The 16,365-nt window shown below is 34.5% G+C and overlaps 1 protein-coding gene across 6 annotated transcripts in view; it reads left to right on the forward strand.

The window, feature by feature from the left end:
* The window catches only part of LOC133822839 (protein PHYLLO, chloroplastic), a 36,620-nt gene extending 20,482 nt beyond the window's left edge, over positions 1 to 16,138 (forward strand). Inside the window, exons 7-28 of one of the 6 annotated variants that reach the window (XM_062255282.1) lie at positions 2,053 to 2,112; positions 2,274 to 2,342; positions 2,910 to 3,017; positions 3,084 to 3,278; positions 3,485 to 3,583; positions 3,864 to 4,430; positions 4,735 to 4,959; positions 5,248 to 5,547; positions 5,929 to 5,996; positions 6,152 to 6,310; positions 6,810 to 6,935; positions 7,019 to 7,147; positions 7,244 to 7,361; positions 11,696 to 11,851; positions 11,962 to 12,201; positions 12,334 to 12,501; positions 12,841 to 12,984; positions 13,565 to 14,026; positions 14,277 to 14,576; positions 14,707 to 14,864; positions 14,983 to 15,093; positions 15,572 to 16,138. In XM_062255282.1, the coding sequence (XP_062111266.1) occupies positions 2,053 to 2,112; positions 2,274 to 2,342; positions 2,910 to 3,017; positions 3,084 to 3,278; positions 3,485 to 3,583; positions 3,864 to 4,430; positions 4,735 to 4,959; positions 5,248 to 5,547; positions 5,929 to 5,996; positions 6,152 to 6,310; positions 6,810 to 6,935; positions 7,019 to 7,147; positions 7,244 to 7,361; positions 11,696 to 11,851; positions 11,962 to 12,201; positions 12,334 to 12,501; positions 12,841 to 12,984; positions 13,565 to 14,026; positions 14,277 to 14,576; positions 14,707 to 14,864; positions 14,983 to 15,093; positions 15,572 to 15,851 (4,242 nt within the window). In that variant the 3' untranslated portion in view covers positions 15,852 to 16,138. Of the gene's footprint in view, positions 1 to 2,043; positions 2,130 to 2,273; positions 2,343 to 2,909; positions 3,018 to 3,083; positions 3,279 to 3,484; positions 3,584 to 3,863; positions 4,431 to 4,734; positions 4,960 to 5,247; positions 5,548 to 5,928; positions 5,997 to 6,151; positions 6,311 to 6,809; positions 6,936 to 7,018; positions 7,148 to 7,243; positions 7,362 to 11,695; positions 11,852 to 11,961; positions 12,202 to 12,333; positions 12,502 to 12,840; positions 12,985 to 13,564; positions 14,027 to 14,276; positions 14,577 to 14,706; positions 14,865 to 14,982; positions 15,094 to 15,571 lie in introns of those variants that run through there. The other 5 variants (XM_062255283.1, XM_062255284.1, XM_062255285.1 and 2 more) reach the window with 5 other exon arrangements.
* Positions 16,139 to 16,365: the final 227 nt, after the last annotated feature.

The following is a 16,365-nucleotide window of genomic DNA, read 5'->3' on the forward strand; positions in this document are numbered from 1 at the left end:
ATTTTATCTCAAAATTTGATTATAGTCCTTGGATCAAATGAAATAAGGTCTAGCAGATACCTAAATTTATGTATTTAATCTTAGTGCTGAATGATTTCTATGTTCCAGATTTCTGTAGCATCATCTTTTTGACAATTATACATGTTAGTGACTTCCTACTTATTAAGAGGTTTGATCCTCTTCAAGTACATGAACTAATTCATGCTCCTGTTTTCCCCTTCTCAAATACCAATTTAAGCTTTATCCTCGTCTTTGTCTTTGGGATGTAGGGTAAGCCCTTTTCATTGGCAAAGGGATTTGGTTTTAATCTTATACATTGAACTAGCAAAAAAAAAAAATCAAAAATACCAACTTTCGGCAGAATCTTCGATTTTTAGGCTTCTAGTTATTTTCTTTTGTAGGATGATGTCAAAAATTTCAGTTACTGTCAATGTCTTAAGTCATTCTTAAGAGACTTAACGGCTTCATAAAGACCTTGAAATTTTTCTTCCACTTTTGTTTTTCCTTTTCACGATTATATTGTATGACATGTAGATAACTGTCTGAATTCAAATTCATTTGCATGATATGTGTTGAATGACACAACTGTATCTTTTTGTCCATTCCTTGACATGCTGTCCTGATATGCACCACCTGCAAATCAGTTCCAGTATAGCAGGAAAAACACCAAGAACAACAAACACAGTAATGGAAATGGGGAGATATATTATTGACTTAAGCCAAAAGTAACCAAAAGCAAATACAGGAATTCAAGAGCCTGTCTCTCTCCACTGATGCAATGAGGCAATTGTCTGAATTCATGCATACCCCATGCACCAGCACTCCCACACTATATCCCCTTTTTCCTAACTAACTCAGCAAAGAATAAAATGCCCTCCCTATTACACAATCCCCACTGTCCAATATTACCCCTGCCCTTGATTGCCTTTCCCACATCTAGCATATGTGAACCTCACTAGGGGCCTAACATTTCCTTGTGCAATAGTTAATTTTTTTTTATTTTGAGTAAATTGCGGCTAAAATATCCAATGTTTTTAAAATATTGTACTTTTATACCAAATTTTTATTTTTAGCGGTAAACATACTTGGTGCTTCAAAATGTTGCACTTTATAGCCAAACGTTTTTTTTTGCGGTAAATATAATCAATATTTTTAAAATGTTGCACTTTTATAACTATTTTTTTTATTATTTTGAGAAATAATAAAAAAGTTCAAAATAATAACAAAATGAAGGGAAAATATAGATTTTTAATTGTTTTTTAAATTTTAAATTAATTTCCCTTCCTTATTCTTTTTCAAAGTAATAAAAAAAATTTATCAAAATAATTAAAACTTATATATTTCCTTTCACTTTTTTTAAAAAGCTTATATTTTAAATTGATGGAAAAAATATAAGTTTTAATTATTTTAAATCATTTTTTTATTAATTTTAATAAAAAATTTATTAATTTTTAATTTAAAATAGTTATTTTGAGAAAAAATAAGGAGAAAATAATTTAAAATTTAAAAAATAATTAAAAACCTACATTTTCCTTTATGTTCTTATTATTTCTCGAAATAATAAAAAAATAGGTATAAAAGTACAACATTTTAAAACATTGGGTATATTTATCGCCAAACAAAAAATTTAAGTATAAAAGTTCAACATTTTGAAGACATTGAGTACATTTACCGCCAAAAGAAAAATTGAGTATAAAAGTGTAATATTTTGAAAACATTGGGTACTCTTTATTTTTTATATATTTTATTACTATTTGTTATAGACATATTTTTGTAGTTGCTAATTCAGTTTCATCACCCAGTTTTTCATTGTTTGGATTGAATTACTTATGGTGTATTTATCCATCCATTTACACGTGCAATATATAATGTCATTTTATATAAATATATATTTATATATATATATATACATTTTCCTCTCAGATTTCTTTGTTTTCTTAAAAAAAATTATTTTAGTGAGCATATTCATATTATTTGGCTTGGCATTTATCTATGATACTTCTCATTTGTTCTTCATATTTGGTAACCCTTTATTGAGACAAGGTTTTGTAGGTTTACATGAACACTCTTTTGCCAAGTGGGAAGTATGTTGTGGATGACATCAAAGAACTGGTATCCTCTTTTTCCTGGTAATTTTCATCCTCGTTCTTTTAACGCCAATCTATTTGGAGGACTTTCAGTCATAACTCTCATAATTAACTCCGGTCTCAGTTAACTATTATTATTCTGTTAGTAGCCCTTGCTGAAACCATCTTGATTTCTACACACTACAGAGGGAAGCTCCATCTTCCAAGCAGTTCTGTGTTAGGCTCTCTGGAAGCATTGTTGTTTCCAGTAACATGGTATGCTACTCTCATGTTAGTGAAATTAAAGGGGAATGTTTTACATAAAATTGTCTCTTCTTCTAAGTAGGAGTACATTATATAGACATATTGGCAGAGTTTCTCTATGCCTGTCTTGGGAATATTGATGTGCACGAGGTTTACTTTTAAGTTGAAAAAATGTTGTGCATTTGGTTATTTGAGACACCTTGCTTCTTACATGTAAGGAGTAATTATATAAAACTTAAATTTTATTCTGATTGTAAAATATAAATAAGAGAATCATTGTAATGTGGGAGAGTACAAAAGTTGGTGAGGTAAGTATCTTTTGAGGAGCAGAGGTCTGAAAGTGTAAAGGAATCATTCATTACTCACGTTCACTAGAAAAGGGATTTTGGGAGGACTGCTTGTGGAATTCTGGTTTAATGCTTCTATCAGATATTTAATCTACACATTTCTGCTCTTTCTTGACCGATTACGTAGCTTCCTTTTGATTTATACTGTTGTTGACCATATTGATATTTTAGAGCAATAGTGTCAGATGAAACATATGAGTAAAGGTGTTCCGATTTTGTCTCTTTCTACTAGCAGCTGGATCAAAACAGTGGACTCGGCTACTCAATGCAAGATTGTGCCAATATAAATACTGTTTGGGCATCACTTATAATTGAGGAATGTTCTCGTCTCGGTTTGATGGTGAGATTAATATTTCTTGACTGGTCAAATTGCTCTAGTACATGAATCTGATTTTTTTCATTCTAGTATTTTTGTGTAGCCCCTGGGTCAAGATCATCTCCCCTTGCTATTGCTGCTTCCACTCATCCACACATTACATGTGTTGTGTGTTATGATGAGCGCTCACTTGCATTTCATGCTGTTGGTTATGCCAGAGGATCTCGTAAACCAGCAGTAGTCATAACATCATCTGGAACTGCAGTTTCAAATCTTCTTCCTGCTGTGAGTATATATTCCTGCTCTATTTAATTCTGCAAATTCAAGGTTGTAATACTGTCCTGGGCCCTCTTTGACTCTAGTAACCATAAAGTTTCATCAATTTTAGCTTCCACACAGCCTTCATACATGCTTCAAATGGAAGATACTGCTCATCACCAGCAATGATTGTTTGCTTGTTTTGCTTTAATACAAAATTCTATAATGTTCAGGTTGTTGAGGCTTCTCAAGATTTTGTACCTCTTCTCTTGCTCACAGCTGATCGCCCAGCTGAGCTGCAGGATGCTGGGGCAAACCAATCAATAAATCAGGTACGGAAGAAAATTATTTCATCCATGAGCATAGCTATTAGTTTTACAACTGGAAACAAGAAATTGCTATTCTATTGTTTAATCATGGGATTATATCTGGAAGTGCTTCCGTTTGTCATGATCATCTATGAAGTTATAGCATCTTAGCGTTTCTAAAATGCACATAATATCCTCCTTAGCGCATAATATACTAATTTTAAAATGTAGAGAATTAGTTGTCGTTATGAGATTACAAATTTATGATTCCTCCCTAAATTCACTTTTTAATTCGTAAAACCAGATAAAACATTTTGGTTCTTTTGTGAGGTTCTTCTTCAGCCTTCCTGCACCCTCCGATTGCATTCCTGCTAGACTGGTACTTACGACAGTTGATTCTGCTGTACACTGGGCAACTTCTTCACCTGGTGGCCCTGTTCATATTAATTGTCCTTTCAGGGAGCCACTAGAAAATAGTCCTAGCAAATGGATGTCAAGCTGTTTAAAAGGATTAGATTTCTGGATAAATAGTGCTGAGCCATTTACCAAGTATTTTGATGAACATTGTGCTCATGCATGTAAAGTTTGCCCTCATGACATGTCAGAGGTTGTAAATGCAATTCAAAAGGCAAACAAAGGGATTCTAATTATTGGTGGGATTCATACAGTGGATGAGATGTGGGCGGTTCTTCTCTTGGCTAAACACCTTTCATGGCCTGTTGTAGCTGATATTTTGTCAGGATTACGGCTGAGAAAACTTTTGACGTCTTTTCCTGAAATTAAAGCTAACATCTTATTCATTGATCATCTTGATCATTCTCTGCTGTCAGATGTTGTCCGTGACTGGATGCATGTAGATGTGATTATTCAGGTATATTATCTTCTTGCTACTCTGGGTGTGTTAGGTGCTTATTTTTTTGGTAATCACTGTTAAAAGTACACAGTCCAAAAGTTGACTCATTTAATAAAAAGAAATTGTAACAGTCCCACATCTTCATACCCTTCAGAAAATAGAATGGACAATCTAGTTCAGATATGAGTAATTTTCTTAAGCCATTCTATATATAAATTTTAGAATAGGCTTCTTTGTGGATTATAGATGTTATGCTAGTTGCATATTGGTTATTTATTTTCCCACGTTGATTATCTTCCTTCTTAACATGTATCATGATCAGATTGGGAGTAGGATTATAAGCAAGCGTGTTTCAAAGATGTTAGAGGACTGCTCTCCATGCTCTTACATCATGGTGGACCACCATCCATTCCGCTATGATCCTTCTCATATTGTAACACATAGGATACAAAGTAGCATCGTCAAGTTTGCTAATTATATAATGCAAGTTGAATTTCCGCAAAAGAGAAACAGATGGAGCTCTTATCTACACACAGTGAATCTGATGGTAATCTATAAAATTGTATTCATTACTAGGTTTGTGTTATTCTTTTTGATTTAATATAACGTCCTTGTTATCCCTTGTCTTTATATTAATTCGTCCATTTCTTTTGGACATAAGTTTGAGACTTCTAATGTAAAAATTAAAACTTTATTTTGCTCTTCCGACATGTTCTTTTTAGAAAGAGACTAGAAGCGTTAAAGTGGAGCTCACTGTGTAAAGTTCTAAACAAATTTAAGCTATTCTTTCGGGATTGTATTCGTGCCTTCGTAAGTTCTTTTCCCTATTTTGTAGGTAGCCAGGGAGTTGTCATTTCAAATTTCTGCTGAATACTCCTTGACTGAGCCGCAAGTTGCACAAGTAATTTCAGAAGAACTTTCTGGTGATACAGCTCTTTTCATTGGAAATAGTATGGCAATACGTGATGCAGACATGTATGGTCATGGCTGGTCAAGTTGTGACAGTACTTCAGCAATGGTTTTAAACTCAGAAGTACTTTGTCAATTGGTTTGGGTCGTTGGGAACAGAGGAGCTAGTGGTATTGATGGGTTGGTCAGTACAGCTGTTGGCTTTGCAGTAGGATGCAATAAACGGGTAAGTTCCTTATGTATCATATTTATAGAATTTTTTTTATGATTCTATGCTGGGCACTGATAACTGGAAATCAGGATGGCTAGTTTCCCACTGTGACCTTAGTGGAGACTGAATATGAGAAAATTATCTGCAAAATCAATAAGCTGTTATTACATAGTGTAGGTTTTTGGGATTAATTCTTCTAATCTGATTTTATTGAAGAATAGAAAGGCCAATATATAGGCATATTACAATGTACAAGATAGCTAAAAAAGGAAAGAAATAAATATGACAACCTATGCTTAGCTGTACAACACACCCTAGGTATTTACACATATGCTATCACTATTTCTACAAAGCTTCTTATAAACAGTGTTTCACTGTTTCTGTGTTGTTGTTCAGGTCCTTTGTGTAATTGGAGATGTTTCTTTTCTTCATGATACCAATGGCTTGGCACTTTTGAAGCAAAGGTAGGGATCTTATCATTTCAGTTTTCAGGCTTGGGTTATTAGGTTTTAATTTTGTTATCCATTCGATGTTCAATATATTTACATTGCATCTATCCATTAATAACAAATTCAACATACTATTCGGTAACTTCAATAATAATTTACAATGTGTGCAGGAATTCACGGAAACCAATGACAGTACTTGTGAATAACAATCACGGAGGTGCGATTTTCAGCCTTCTTCCAATTGCTGAAAGAACTGAAGAAAGAATACTAAATCAATATTTCTACACTTCTCATGACATTTCAATCCGTGGACTGTGTATGGCACATGGGTAAAATCTTTTATGAGTAGTTCATAAGTAAACTTGTACACCACGCATCCCATTTGTATGTGCTTTCATTTTATTCCCCTGTTTTTCTTTTTCCCTCATGTAATAGTGCAGCCATACATTTCCCTATAAAACAAAGTGAAAATATCAAATATGTTTTTATTTATTTATTTATTTTTATGGTTGTCTGTGGGATGAAGATTTGTGGAAAGTTGCAATTTTAAATTTCTGGGAAGCAAGTTAGAGTTGTATATGTCTTGATTAAATTTCAATTAAGATTGTACCAAGTGAAGATATTTTTATCTTGGATTTGCCACTTAAAATGGAAGATCCAATAGATTTACTAATTTAGAATGTACCTGCAGACTTAAATGCATGATTATTTTTCCACTATACTGAAACTATGCTGCAAATTCTATTAACAACCTGATCTTGGTTCCCACCATGTATATTTGTGAATTAAGTTTTCACTTCTTAACTTAAAGATATGTTGATTGCATAGTGTGAAGCATGTGGAAGTACAGACAAAGGCCGACCTTCATGATGCATTAGTCCGATCTAAATACCAAGAAATTGATTGTGTTATTGAAGTTGTGAGCTCTATCGATTCCAACGCTACCTTCCACAGGTTGTTACCTTATGTTGCTTTTCAATACAAATCAATTTTGAGCTTATTAACTGATTTCTGTCATATTCTGCTTCTCATGTAAGTATTTTGAGAAAGTTTGCACGTCAAGCGGCAGATCGTGCTTTAAGATTCCTTCTAAGGCTTCCTGTTGAAGACTCTGTATCTGATCTTTTTTGTTGCAAAGTCCAATCTATCAAGTACTCAATAATTAGGTAATTTTGCTTCCTTGAATAAACTTTTTTTTTTATTTTATAAAATAATTTACAAAGGCAACACAAATTTAATTATTTCTGTCCTCTTTGTGACAGAATACCACTATGTGCACCACCTACTTTGAGCATTGTTGATTACAACAGCACCGGCTTCTATAGAGAAGGGTTTATCTTATCTTTGTCTCTTGAAGATGGATCTGTTGGATTTGGTGAGGTTAGTGTTGGTTGACTGTGTCTCCCCTTGCGTCATGCAGAGTACTTTTGATGTCAATTAGCTTCTCAAGCGAATTCTATGGTCTGCAGTGTTACTGAAAAATGAAGTTTGGTAGTTGATGCTTGCTTGATATTGTTCCTGTGGAAAAAGAGACTTTTTCTTATGTTTTATTCATGAGGAATAAGGCCTTTAAATAGGCACTAGGCACTGTGCAGCTCTAACAAATCTGGTAGTTAATACCAAATATACAAAAAATAATTACAAATATTCTAGGCTAAATCAATTAGCCTAATCAGAATAATCTAATTATAGTATCTACTACAATTATACAGCTATACTAAATAAATGCAAAAAATAGAATGTTTTCTACACCCTCCCTCAAGTTGGTGCATAAAGATTCCATATGCCCAACTTGCAAACTAACTCGTTAAAAACTTCTTTTGACAAGCCTTTGGTTAACATATCAGCTTGCTGCAGTTTGCTAGGAATGTACACAACGCATAGCCCTTTTCCATCGATCCTTTCTTTGATAAAGTGTCTATCCACTTCAACATGTTTGGTCCTGTCGTGATGAACTAGATTGTGTGCTATGCTGATTGCTGACTTACTGTCACAATACAGCTTTAAAGGCTCAGTTTGTTGCAGCTTTAATTCTTCGAATATTCGTTTGATCCATAACAGTTCGCAAACTCCCTGAGCAAGGACCCTCAATTCTGCCTCTGCACTACTGCGAGCTACCACTGGTTGTTTTTTACTCCATGTGACTAAATTCCCCCATACTTTAGTACAATATCCAGCTGTTGATCTTCTATCTTTAACTGAACCTGCCCAATCTGCATCTGTAAAAGCCTCAACCCCTCTTTCTTCATTTTTTGGAACAGTAATCCATTTCCTGGTGTTCCTTTTAGGTACCGTAGTATCCTATATACTGCCTTCATGTGTTCCTCTAATGGATTATGCATGTATTGACTAACTAGGCTCACGGAAAATGCAATATCAGGCCTTGTGTGGGATAAGTAGATCAGCTTTCCCACTAATCGTTAATACATTCCCTTGTCAATTGTATCTTCTTTAATTAAATCCTTGTATTTGCTCTTTGGTTCGACTGGTGTTGCTACAGGTTTGCAGCCACTCATTCCAGTTTCTTTGGGTAGATCAAGCTCATATTTCCTCTGAGATACAACAATTCCTTTCTTTGTTCTTGCAACCTCCATACCCAGAAAATACTTCATTGATCCAAGGTCCTTTACGTCAAACTCTTGGGCTAGCAGTCTTTTGAGTTCCATTTGTTCTCTAAAATCATTTCCTGTTAGTATCATGTCATCGACATAGACAATAAGAACAGTTATCTTACCCTCTTGTGAATGCTTAAAGAACAAGGTATGATCTGACTGCGCCTGTTTGTACCCATACTTTTTTACTACCTGATTAAATCAAACCATGCCCGTGGGGATTGTTTCAAGCCATACAAGGATTTTTTCAGGTGACACACCCTCCCTTTTCCATATCTCTCTTCGAACCCTGGAGGAATCTTCATGTAAACTTCTTCTTCCAAGTGTCCATTAAGGAAGGTGTTCTTTATGTCCAATTGTTGAAGTGGCCAATCGAGATTTGCAGCAATTGATAGCAGAACCCTTACAATATTTAGCTTAGCAACAGGTGCAACGGTCTCTTTGTAGTCCACTCCATATGTTTGTGTGAACCCTTTCGCAACTAGTCTCGCTTTATACCGATCTATGGTTCCATCAGCTCTATGCTTAATAGTAAACACCCATTTGCATCCTACCACATGTTTATCCTCAAGCTTTGTAACTATTGTCCATGTAGTGTTGTTCTCAAGTGCCCCAATCTCCTCATAGACTGCTTTCTTCCACTCTTCTCTCGATAAAGCTTCGGTTATATCTCTTGGAACCACCTCTTGCTCAACTTTTGTAAGAAAGGCTTTGTATTGAGGAGTGAGCTTACTATAACATACATATTTGGACATAGGATGTACAATGCAACTATGAACTCCCTTTCTTTTGGCAATAGGTAACTCGGCTTCATGTTTCTCCATACTGTTAGGAATTTCATTAGGTAGTATAGAATTAAGAGAAGGGTTACTTACATTAGGAGTAGTTTGAGAGTCGGACTCATGAGGTGGAGGCTCGGTAGTTGACTGTATTACTTGATGGTTTCTATTTCTTCGATGTTATACTATCACCTCTTTTGTTATAGGCTGAGATAGTGGCTGCTGAGATGACTGAGATAGTGGCTGCTGAGAGGATTGATCAAACGAGGGATGAATAGCAAAATCAGGAATAGCCTTAGGCAGACAAGTATCCCAACCAGAAACTTCACTCACTGTCCCTCCCTAAAGTGAAGGGGTGGGATAAAAAAATTGCTCTTCATTGAAGGTGACATCGTATGAAACATGCATACGACGAGTAGAGGGGTGATAGCATTTATACCCTTTTTTGGTAGAAGAGTAGCAAAAAAAAACACACTTAAGAGCACGTGGGTTTGAGCGATTTGGACCTAAAACATGCACATAAGAGACACAACCAAATGTCTTCAAGGGAAGATTAGAAATAAGATGTGTATGAGGATGAGTTTTAAGAAGGATAGAGAGAGGAGTATTATATTTTAACACTTGAGAAGGCATACGATTTATGAGGTAAACAGCGGTGAGAATGGCTCTAGCAATTTCCAATAGATGTCTATTTTTTCGTTCGGCAATCCCATTTTGTTGGGGTGTGCTGGGACAAGAACTTGTATGAAGAATATCATGAGATAAAAAATAATCATTTAAGATAAGTTGAAGTATTCAGTTCCATTATCTGTATGAAAGACTTTCAGATTTGCATTGAATTGATTTTTAATCATAGAATGAATTTTTTTAAATGTCATGGCAGCATCAGATTTATTTTTGAGAAGATATACCCAACTAGTTCGTGTGTGTTCATTAATAAATGTGATAAACCAGCTGGTTTTGGTAGTATTTGTTATCTTAGATGGTCCCCATAAATCACTATGAATAATAGAAAAAGGGTGAGATGCTTTGTATGGAATAGAACGAAAAACAACACGAGTATGTTTAGCAAGCTAACAAATTTCACATTTAAATAAGCTCAAGTGTTTATTTTTAAATAACATAGGAAACAAATATTTCAAATAGGGAAACTAGGGTGGCCTAGCCGATAATGCCACCGCATAATATCATTATCACTAGAAGAAAAACAACTGGCAACAAGAGTGTAATTCACTTGAGCAGAATTGATAGGAAACAGATCGATGTAATACAGCCCACTACATGCCTTCGCACTCCCAATCGTCTTCCTCGAGGACGTGTCCTGAAATGTACAACAATTAGGGGAGAAAGATGCAACACAATTCTGATCTTTTGTGAGTTTACTAACAGAGAGTAGATTGCAAGAGAGTTTTGGAACAGGGAGAACATTTGTAAGGGTAATTGAAGGAGATAAATAGATAGACCCTTTACCAGCTACTGAAGAGAGAGTACCATCAGCTATTTTAATTTTTTGGTGACCTGAATATGGCGTGTAGGGAGTAAACTGATGTGACTGACCAGTCATATGATTCGAGACACCTGAGTCCACAATCCAAGCAGAGTTCTGCGTAGTAAAGGTAGCGGAAATACCTTGTCTTTCAGAGGTAGAAGGATCAGGTGTTGTTGGTGGTGTTGAGGAAGCATTAAGCAGCTGATGGAGTTGATTTATCTGAGCTTGAGTGAAGGGAAAAGACTCAGCTGGCGCACCAGAATGGTTTTTTAGGATGGATGCACCAGCTGAATTATTTTATGAGATGATGGATTCTGAGGTTTTTTCTTGAGGGGCGGCCATGAGTAAGAAAAGAAGGCTGAGATTGAAAAAGATTTTCGAATTTCTTAGGGATTGCTCTGATACCATGTGGAAAAAGAGACTTTTATTCATGAGGAGTAAGGCCTTTAAATAGGCACTAGGCATTGTACAGCTCTAACAAATCTGGTAGTTAATACCAAATATACAAAAAATAATTACAAATATTCTAGAGTAAATCAATTAGCCTAATCAGAATAATCTAATTATAGTATCTACTACAATTACACAGCTATACTAAATAAATGCTAAAAATAAAATGTTTTCTACAGTTCCTTTCTCCTTTTTCCAACTTTTTATTTTTTTTTAATTTTGGTTTTATTAAAAAAGTATTTCTTCATCATGTCATTTATCTTTGGCTCATCATGTATTTGTCCTACTACTGTTGCCCCTCAAACCTCCCACACAAAACTAAAGTAAAAAAGAAAATGAAATAGAAAATCTTGATCATCTAACATTTAATTGTCTTGTAAACAGGTTTCTCCATTTAATGTCAGCAATGCAAACTTGCTGGAAGTGGAAGAACAACTGAGGTTTCTTCTTTATAAAATGAAAGAGGCTGAAATTGATTGTTTCCTTCCTCTGCTTAAGGGTTCATTTTCCTCTTGGATATGGACCCACTTGGGAATCCGGGTAGATTGAATTATTTTTGTAATGCATCATCATATGCTTGACTAATAATCTTGAGAGAAGAGGAACTAAATATATGCTCACATAAATTCTTCTATTTTGAATTTTATCAGCCATCATCTCTCTTCCCAAGTGTTAGATGTGGTTTGGAAATGGCTATCCTCAATGCCTTAGCTGCAAGACAAGGTCTCGATCTTTTAAGTCTACTCCATGCTCAAAAAGTTGAAGCTATACCTAAAGGATCATCAAATGTTAAAATTTGTGGCCTTGTTGATTCCAGTGGAACGCCCACTGAGGTTGCTAATATTGTTGCGAAACTTGTAGAAGAAGGTTTTGGTGCAATAAAGCTGAAGGTCAGTTTATATAACTGATAACATCTATAAACATAATATATGCTGGCACCATGGGCTATATGAATAGAGAGGATTGAATCTGCATGAAATATTAGTAGGCTTTTCAGTTATTATACTTCAATTAGTGACCAGGTAGCTCGCCAGAGAAGTCCTTCACACGATGCTGAAGTAATACAAGAAGTTAGAAAGAAGATTGGACACAAAATTGAACTTCGTGTAGATGCCAATCGAAACTGGACCTATACAGAAGCGATCGAGTTTGGCTCTCTAGTGAAGGAATGTGATTTGCAGTATATTGAGGTAGAGTTTATGGATAGTTAATAAATTTAATATATGAGTCCAGGTTATGCATTGTAATAATTTAATTTATCATAGATTTTATCCTATTGCGGGCGTCATGATTTGTTATAGATTATTCAATTTGTACATCTTCTACCTACATTTAATTTAGGAGTATAAATACGTCAAATCCCAGGTAATGAATGAGAATAACGTGTATATCTTTTTGTAATGTTTGCAGCTTTCATTTTGTGTCATATGGTACCTTTTTTAATTTGTTCTGGTTGTACTGTAACTTGACTTGGGAGTTTGACAATTAACTTATAAATGTAACTAGCCTTTGACTTTCATGTGTTTTAGGAACCTGTTCAGAATGAGGCTGATATTATCAAGTTTTGTGAAGAAAGTGGGTTACCTGTGGCATTGGATGAAACTCTTGATTGTCTTCAAGAAAATTCACTTAATGAATTAATGAAGTATACTCATCCAGGAATAGTTGCTATTGTGAGTGTTAGCTTCTTCTCATTAGTATAATTTATTAATGTAGACATTATTTTGGATCAATTACCATATAGTTCTTCTGACGAAGGAAGTAGTGGATTGTATATTTTTTATTCAAGGTGTGTTGCCACTTTGTTAAGTCACATCTAAAAGGTTTTCTAGGCAATCAGATATTGAATGTTTTCGAATATATAGGTATGATCAATTTTGTGCTGGACTCATCTTGTAGTTTCTCTTATTGATTCTCCCAGGATGTGGAGTTCAAACTGCGTATTACATTTTTTTATTTGTTTTGCACATTTGGATCATGTACCTATTAATTCAATTTATGTCATGCTTTTCCTTACTAGGGGTTCCGTACTGTGTTCATTCATTATCACTATAGTTTTAGTTATCAGAAATTACAACCTCTTGTAGGAAATAGAAGAATCAACAAAATGTACAAGTTATAAGGATTACTAGAAACCCTATAATCTCCAAATGTGGTTTACATCCTGGTGAAATATTGTTGCAAATTATTTTATTTATTAGGAAAATGTGGTCAGTTTCTTCCAGTTTTTTACTTTCACATTGGTTATTTCAGATTATTAAACCAGGTGTGGTTGGTGGCTTTGAGAACACAGAATTGCTTGCCCAATGGGCCCAAAAGCATGGGAAAATGGCTGTTGTAAGTGCTACGTATGAAAGTGGCCTAGGGTTGTCAGCATATATTCATTTGGCCTGTTATCTTGATCTGAATTATGGGGAGATAAGCAAACTAATGAACAAGAAAACAGGCCCATCTGTATTCCATGGTCTAGGAACTTACCGATGGCTTAAAGAAGATGTGGCTACAACTCCTCTCAAGATAAGTTGCAATCCATACAGTGGCTTCATAGAAGCATCTATTGCTGATGCTAATCAACTTCTGCAGTCATTTCAAATTAATCATCATATAGTTCGTAAAGAATATACAGGAGGTGATATTCGTAGATACCTACTTCCCGTGGATGTAAATGGTGTCTCTTATTGTATCCAGGTTCAGGAGATTGGAGAATCATCTCATGTTAGTGAAACCAATACACTTTTTAATAATCTGTGTGTGTGTTGCTTGCGTCTCCACGTATTATTTCCATTTCAAAAAATCATGTGTGCATGTTAATCTATTTTGAAATATCTACATTCTTTTTTGGTGTTATTACAAAACTTCTTTTATTCAGTGCCATTAATATGCTGCAGACATTATTCTAGATTTTAATCTATTGGTGGTGCTGCTGCTATATTGGGTCTCTCTAAGAAAATTAAAATTGCTGCAGGATAACATACTTATTTTCCTTCATGGATTTCTTGGAACCAGTGAAGACTGGACAGCTATCATGAAGGCTGTTTCCAGAGGAGCAAGATGTATTTCAATTGACCTTCCTGGGCACGGAGGAACACAAATACAATATCATGGTGATAAGAATACCATACTGAGAACAAGGTTATCGATTGAGGTAGTTGCAGATGTAGTACATTCAGTGATTCATCATATTACACCAGAGAAAGTTACTGTCGTGGGATATTCAATGGGAGCCAGGATAGCATTGTACATGGCCCTTAGGTTTACAGACAAGGTAACTAGATAATTTGAAGAAATTAATTGTTCTTGTCACAGTAGATAAATTGATAAATTTGAAGATAGTCATAGGCAAGTCATGTTTCATATATTTACATTGTTAACAAGAGCTGACGTTTATTGTGAAGGTGAATGGAGCTGTTGTAATATCTGGAAGCCCTGGAATGAAGAATGAAGCAGCAAGAAAAATCCGGAGAGCCATAGATGATTCTCGAGCACAATCCCTTGTTTCTTATGGTTTGGATATCTTTCTGGAGACCTGGTATGCCGGACAACTATGGAACCGGTAATTCTTCTTTTTTTTTTCTTTTCTGCATGGTTGTTCTGTTCCTACGTTTTAAAATTTTGTACAATGTAAGAAGTTTGTTCTTGTTAATAAACATTAAGGTTTGCCTATTGGACAGCTTAAGAGAACACCCCAAATTTAACCAGATAGTAGGTAGCCGCCGGAATCACCACAAAGACGTGCGTTGTCTTGCAAAAGTTCTGTCTAATTCAAGCATTGGGAGGCAGCTGTAAGTATACTTTTTTTTTGTTGAGTTTTCTTTATCTAATCAATGATATTTTCGCTCAAAGAAATTGTAAATGCATTAATTCACTTGTCAAAGTTCTAACCAACCCAAGACGGCGAGGATTCCTATAAAATTGAAACCTGTTGTAACCTATTATAATCTGTTGGCATATGATTCAAGTCTGTTTGTCAATATCATTTCCACATGTTTTTCATTTGTGCTGATTCTTTAAGCTGAAGCAATCCCTCCAATACTAAAACCAGGCAGTTCATGACAACTGTCCTGTTAAACTGTACTACTAATCGCATTAAGACCTTTAATTGGCTTCCCTTACCAAATTTGTATCATATCATATTAGTATTTATTTGAATTTTCAACATACTCAGCAGACATTGTTAACTCCAGTACTCTTGTATACATGATGAACAATATGTACAAGTGTGACAATTAACATTAACATGTGTGATTCTTTGCATAACAGGCCGTTGTGGGACGACTTGAACCGCAGCAAAACGCCCCTTTTGATCATTGTTGGAGAAAAAGATGAGAAATTCAAAAGAATAGGTCAAGATATGTGCAATGCGATTGATGGCAGTAGGAGAAGTGGTGACGATGACCCATCTAATGATAATGCTATATCTGAAATGGTTGAGATATCAAATTGTGGGCATGCAGTTCACGTAGAGAATCCTCTCCCTCTCATCAGTGCATTAAGGCGATTCTTGCAAAGACTTAATCGACATCGTTCAAGTGCAGACTGAGTCTGAGAGAAGTGTTCAGAGCCCTCCCATCGAATCACTTTTTAATCAAATGAATGTGGTTTAAGAAATACATGTAATTTTGCCAAAAAAAAAAAAACAATTAATTTAATGAGTACTCAGTATAATATGGCGTAGCTAAGGGCAGTTATATTTTATCTAGTTCTTACGGGTAAGATCTTTTCAGACGATATATATATATATACTAGTTAGAAGCAATATGTAATCCATATTTATTTACTTTTAAAGTTGTAAACATGCTTATTTAAACAAATATTATTTTTATTATATTTTTTAATTATCATATAAATTTTAAATAAATAAATAATATCATAAAAATAAATAAAAGATATTTAATATAATGAATGACATAAATGTATTAAAAAAATTAAGTTAAAATATTGTCTATAATTTTAATAAAAATTGATTCATTTAATATATATATATATAATATAATGAATTACAATTCTATAGTATATAAAAATATTTATATCAATAATTTGTACATATATAATAT

The sequence above is a fragment of the Humulus lupulus genome, chromosome 3 (genome assembly GCF_963169125.1).
Source record: "Humulus lupulus chromosome 3, drHumLupu1.1, whole genome shotgun sequence".
NCBI classification, from domain to species: domain Eukaryota; kingdom Viridiplantae; phylum Streptophyta; class Magnoliopsida; order Rosales; family Cannabaceae; genus Humulus; species Humulus lupulus.